The sequence below is a fragment of the Etheostoma cragini genome, chromosome 6, assembly GCF_013103735.1.
Source record: "Etheostoma cragini isolate CJK2018 chromosome 6, CSU_Ecrag_1.0, whole genome shotgun sequence".
Taxonomy (NCBI): domain Eukaryota; kingdom Metazoa; phylum Chordata; class Actinopteri; order Perciformes; family Percidae; genus Etheostoma; species Etheostoma cragini.
The window spans coordinates 21543028-21548888 of record NC_048412.1 but is presented as its reverse complement, the minus strand read 5'-3'; the positions used below and the strand labels follow the sequence as shown (position 1 = coordinate 21548888).

Genomic DNA, 5861 nt, shown 5'->3' with positions numbered 1-5861 from the left:
GGAAAGGGAAGTTTGGGGTCCCCTGCTGGAGCTGCTGCCCCCGCGACCCGATACCGGATAAGCGGTCGAAGATGGATTATTGGCTCTAGTTCTAGTTTCGGTGCCAGTAACCTCTTGCCATTAAAGGAAGATTATTTTAGCATCACTCTGCGCTGTTTTCACTGAAGATATATATATATATATATATATATATAATTATTATAATAGACTTGCCTATGATATGAAGAGACCTGACATCACCACTAATTTATCTTTTAAAGATAACGCTTTCTCAATTAATCATTTAGTCTTTTAAAATTGAAAAAACAAAAAGTCAGAAATATTGTCTATCTCAATTTGCCAAAGCTCACGGCGCTGTCTTCAAATTACCTAGGATGTCTATCCAACAGACCACAGCCCCACAATGTTTCATTTACAACCATATAAAAGTGAGAAAAGTAGAACATTCCCATGTTACTTTAAAAAAAAACATTGTAACATTTATGCCGTTTTTCCATTAATGGTACCTGTGCGACTTGGCCGCTGTGCCCCTTCCTCCTTTTTCCATTGCAGATTAGTACCGCCTCATGAGTAAGGTAAGCGTGGCTGGACGTCATAGCAGGAAACGGCTGTGACCTAACGCAACACACACACAGAATGCCCAAGGTGTTTTGTTTTAGATTTTGGGCATTTGGCTGGTGTAGAAGACAAATTAGTTTCAAAACGATCTGGAGGCAGCAAAAAAAAAAAAAAAATGCTAGCTAAAGAATTTAAACACAGCAGGTTTATTCAGGACACCCCCCATCTGTTGCTAGCAATGATAACGCAGTGCTTAGAGTCTCTCCAACCGATCGGTCTATGGCAGGTTTTCACGTCACCTTTTGTTATCGCCTCAGCTCGCTTGGAACCTCAACTGAGGGAGTACTAAATAAAGGGTAAAGTCGAGGAGGTACCATGCAGTGGAAAAACACCATTAGGTAGATCTAAAGCATAGCATCCAGAATTAATTACATTCCCCTCAGGTGAATTATATCGAAATGATTTGTGTTTTCTGCTAAGTTTGGCATATGATGTTAGAAGGTGCACAGTCAGTCAGATCTGGACAGCACTGGAGGTTTTGTTATATTTTAATCTGATGTGCCTTTGTTTGCTGCATCCGTCACACTCCTCCACGCTGACACACTATTTCCTCTGATGTGTTTGCTACAACAGCTCTGTCCTAGCAGGCTGGTTGCCTCTTAAACCTTACTTCAGGGTCATTAGCGCTTAATCACAACCAGAGTGTGTTGATCAAACAAAGTCAAAATGTATTCAGCTGCTTTATTGCATCAGTCAGTTTCAGTGAGCAGGGTTCTATTGACTAGCAGGAAATTGAATATGTTGTCTAATAAAGTAGTGACTGCAGAGGCTAGCTTATCCTGTATAAATGATGTTTTAACAGTGCAGCTCAATGGATGTTCTTGTCCCTTTTTGTCATCCTACCGACTTCAAGCACTAAGTCTTTAGAATCCGAAGTTATATCTTATGTAATTTAATCGCCTTTGCCATGTGCCAGGAGAATTATTGAGACTCTAAATATCAATCTCTCCCTTCTCTCCCGTTCTGCCTCCTTAAGCAGTCTGCCGTCTGTCAGATGATGAAAGGAAACAAGCCCTAACAGGCTACAGTGGAATAGCTGGTACTTCAGGATGTTATTTAGTAAAACAATCCTAAAGAGCACACTGTCTCATTGTCCATTTAAATGGAGACAAATATGCTGCTGTAATACTGTACCTCCATTAGCGTAGTGTTCTCTAAATCCTGCCTGACGTCAACTGGAAAAAGATCAGAGTGTTCATTTGATTGCAGTGTATTAAAGGGATGTAGAATTGGGATATATGCAAGTATTGCACATGGATGGTTTCAAGGTTCAATGTTTTGCCCTTTTCTAAAGTGCCAGTTCATGTCACCCACCTTGAGTACATGTTTCCCGGCAGCCTCTTTCCATCACTTGTTTGGTTGTCATTATAGGGCTGGGTATTGTCAAAAAATGTTGGATACCGGTGAGAATACCATGAGTTTGATACATGTTCTAGAAGGATTTTTGATACCAATTTTTACAAAATTCAATTCAACAAAAATAATTACGTTATGGTACAAATCTTTATTTTTATTTTGCAGTACCATAACAGCTATGTGACACACACTGCAGTCAATACTGTAAAGCAGTGGATGTTAACATATACACGTCAGCTCTCTTTAACAGGGGTTGCTTACCTTACAAGTCCGACACTGTAGTTCCCTTTACAGTGTGTGGGTGTATGTTTGTAGAGGCATCATTGGAGCGCAACACATGACGCCACAGACGTTCGCCCTCTTCCTCTCAACCATGTGTGAACATCTGTGTGGCGCTCTCTTGGCTTCTTAGGCAGATGCTCTGTGTCAACGGTCAACCTGCCCAAACACGTGGACTCTGTTATAAACAATCGACTGTCCAAGTCCTCCGCCACGCTCTGGAACTCCCCCAGCAGAAGTAAGGCAACATCTGGAATGCCCCCACCCCCCTCCCGTGTAACTGTGTCCATCACTGTGCCACCGCAAACACCTCCGAACCCGTCCACCATTGTCTATTTTTTCAGTTCTTCCCCTGTCTGATTTCAGTCCCTCTCTTGTGCTTGGTGGTTGACAGTCCATTTCCATCTTCCAAAACCACTGGGTTCCTTTTTTTGTTACTCTCACGAATTTGGGTTTGCCTTTTGTTCTGCATGCTCATTATTTAATATGGGTTATGTACAGTGTTCATATATTGTTTTCTTTTTTTACTATCCTTTGGTTGGTTCATTGAGTGGTAATGGTCATTTCATGTCTTTGCACAGACAAATGTGCTCTTTTTCATCATACTGGATAAGGGATGTCTTTTTTTTTTTCAATGTCTTGATTGCTTTATTGATTGATAATATTGAGTGGGTGATGTTTATGGATGACAAACATTTCTTTGAATCAACTTTGTCTTTCAAATGAACCATACTTCATTCTTTGGGTGATGCAGCTCTTCTTTATAGGTCTCACTTTAACCAGGTCATGGTGTACTCCTGCAAAGAAGGAAAAACTTCAGGGCTTGAAATAAGTAAAGTTAGGGAGTGAGTCAGCATTTTCTAGGAGATAATGTCTTCTGAAAACTCCCCGGAGCAGGTACTACTACTCTGTGCTAGGGAGAAAATGGATAGGCAAGTATTCTATCCCTCTTGTCGCTCTCTTCTCTACCCAATCTCAATTACAAACCCTGTCCGTAAACATTCACTGCAACATCTTCCTTGTCCTACACTTTAATGCCAAAGTGTTTCCCCCCCAAATAAAGTCTTCAGTCTTTTTCGTCTCTGCTTGTATGCTCAAGGTTGTGGTTATACATAACTGACTCACTGTCTAGACAAGCATTGGGTTGCACTACTGCAGACTAAGATTATAGTAGACACATTTACTGAGCTCATTTCTCTTACAATCTCTTTGGGTAGCGCTAAGGTGTCTTAAAGTTGTTTTTTGGGTATATATCAGGCCTTTGTGGCTTGAAGACATTTTGCTACATGAGCTATAACCTCTTCATTTCCCTTCTGGTGACACATTTTAGGCTATATTTTATCACAGTTTCGGCAATGACGCCTGTAAATATTGATAATGAAAGGGCCTAACTTCCTCTAATACCTCAGATATATCATGGTTTGGGGATTCTATACTTGAAAAAAAGTTTTGGTTCAGCTGAGCACATAAATTAAAGGATATATTTTTGTAGTTAATATAAAAACATATTTATCAATCTGTTTTCCTGCCTGCAGCCCGTAGCCTTGCATTGAGTCCATGGGAGAGCAGTATAGTTGACCGTCTGATGACACCAACACTGTCTTTCCTCGCTAGGAGCCGCAGCGCTGCCAGCGTCCTCACCAATGGCAAAGATGGAAGTAAGTTGAAAAAAAGGATTAACATTAGTTTAACATCTATTTCATGGAAAATGAAATTACGCTGCTATATGAATGTTTGTATGTCACTTCTCTCCACAGACTCTCCTCTCTGCCCCCGTTCGGCCTCAGCTAGTCCCCTCACCTTGTGCGCCCACCAGCCCCACCATCGCTGCTCCGACCGCTGGAGAGTGACGTCCAGCACACCCGACATCTCCCAGCGCCACAGCAGACGGAGCTCCACACCTGTAAGTACGCCTGTTACAACCCTAGAAATCAGAGCGTAATCATTGATGTAAAATAACTGAAGGAAGGATGGGAGTCGCCTGTTACAAAAATACCAGTACAATTTGTTAATAAGGCAAAACAGAATGTGGAACACTGCTCTAGTAAGTTGAAGAAGAAAAAAAACATAGGAAAGCATGCCACGGTCAGGCTGAGGCAGCCTTAGTATATTACAAAACCCAAGCACAGGATAAAAACCCTCCCTTTTAGAAAGAAATGTAGCCTTGATGACTGCCGAACATAACCCCTCCCACAACATTTGAGGTCGGGAAGTTCGGTCTGGAATTAATCCGTTGTGGAGCAACTATGCTCAAACCAAAGCTGTGGGGGACAATCAAATTGTCAGGGCGGGCATTCTATGATGGACAGATGATCAACAGTAATGTGATCAACGTCATCAAAGAACGCTTGGGTTTAATTTGTTTACTACAAAGATGGCTGGCGCTGGAGAATTGAGATTTGTAGATTCTGCCATTGTGTCTGTTATAGAAGATATTGACTGTGCATTAATTTTAAAGAGGAACAGTGAACCACAATCAAGGCATTTGTCAATCCCAAAGATGTTTTTTCCGTCCTTTCTATGGGATTCGGCAAAAGTTCAACATACGTCGCATACTCTGTTGCTCTCATTAGTTGTAGGTCTATCCAATTGATTGTGGAGGCATTTTCTTTTCTGGTTCGGTTGAAACACGCTCAATAATCGCAGCCCAATAGAGCAGTATCAGACACATATTCTGACTAGAATCTAAGTATGACGACGTCAAGCTCAGGAAAAAGGAGTAAAACCTACCAACATATACTCTGGTTAGCACAGTCTGCTGTCATCCAGCACAACAAATGGAATATTGAGTGAATAAGGGAACGGTTTCGAACACAGCCAGAGTCTTCGGAAATTTACAACAGGGCTGGACTCCATCAAAATACTTGCAATGTAAAAGCCGTTTTCCAGAATCAGAGCGCAGTTAAACAGCCATGAAATTAATAACAGCTGATTCTGTTTCTACAACTGGATTTACCATTTACCTGAACACAAGTGACATTTTTATGGTGATGTTGTTAGATTGTGGTTGAGACTGAACTATTTCCAAGAGAGCAATGAGAGCACATGTCCCCTGATCAGACTTTCTCTTCTTCTGTACTTTACGTATAACATCTTATAGCGTATGTTGTTTCATTTGTTCTTATTTTGCCCATGGAAAGATTGAAATGTGTTAACCTTTTTTTTTTTTATCCTTTTGACAAATAGATGGATAAAAACAAGAAAGAAAAGAAAGACAAGGAACGGGAGAATGAGAAGGAGAAAAGTGCTCTCACTAAAGAGAAGGGTTTTAAGAAGAGACAGTCCCTCCCAAGCATTAGACACAGACCTGATCCAAGGTAAAAAACCTTCAATTTCAACATTTGTACTTCCAGATTTTTCTCATTTTTGTTTTGCTGTTATCTTTTTCCTCCTTGTGCGTTGTATTTCCCACCAACCTGGTAACTGATTTCATCTGCTAAACACATTCTGTGCACATTCTCAACAAAGCCTATAAGCCTAGTCTGTTATCACTGCTGATTTGATCAATTTATCCATTATGTTTGTCATTTAACATCTTTGAATTTTGGACTGGATTGCACAAAATTTGGATTGTGGGAAATTATTATGTGTGTGTGTGTGTGTGTGTG

At 40.8% G+C, this 5861-nt stretch overlaps 1 protein-coding gene across 10 annotated transcripts in view; it reads left to right on the top strand.

The window, feature by feature from the left end:
* Positions 1-5861, top strand: part of map7d1a (MAP7 domain containing 1a) — a 53543-nt gene that overhangs the window by 24561 nt on the left and 23121 nt on the right. For 8 of the 10 annotated variants that reach the window (XR_004656961.1, XM_034873904.1, XM_034873908.1 and 5 more), the window contains 4 exons: positions 2387-2491; positions 3789-3911; positions 4011-4156; positions 5440-5570. Coding sequence is in view for 9 of the 10 variants with exons in the window: in XM_034873904.1 (XP_034729795.1) it covers positions 2387-2491; positions 3789-3911; positions 4011-4156; positions 5440-5570 (505 nt within the window). In the remaining variant the exon portion in view is untranslated. The remainder of the gene's footprint in view (positions 1-2386; positions 2492-3788; positions 3912-4010; positions 4157-5439; positions 5571-5861) is intronic. The other 2 variants (XM_034873906.1, XM_034873905.1) reach the window with 1 other exon arrangement.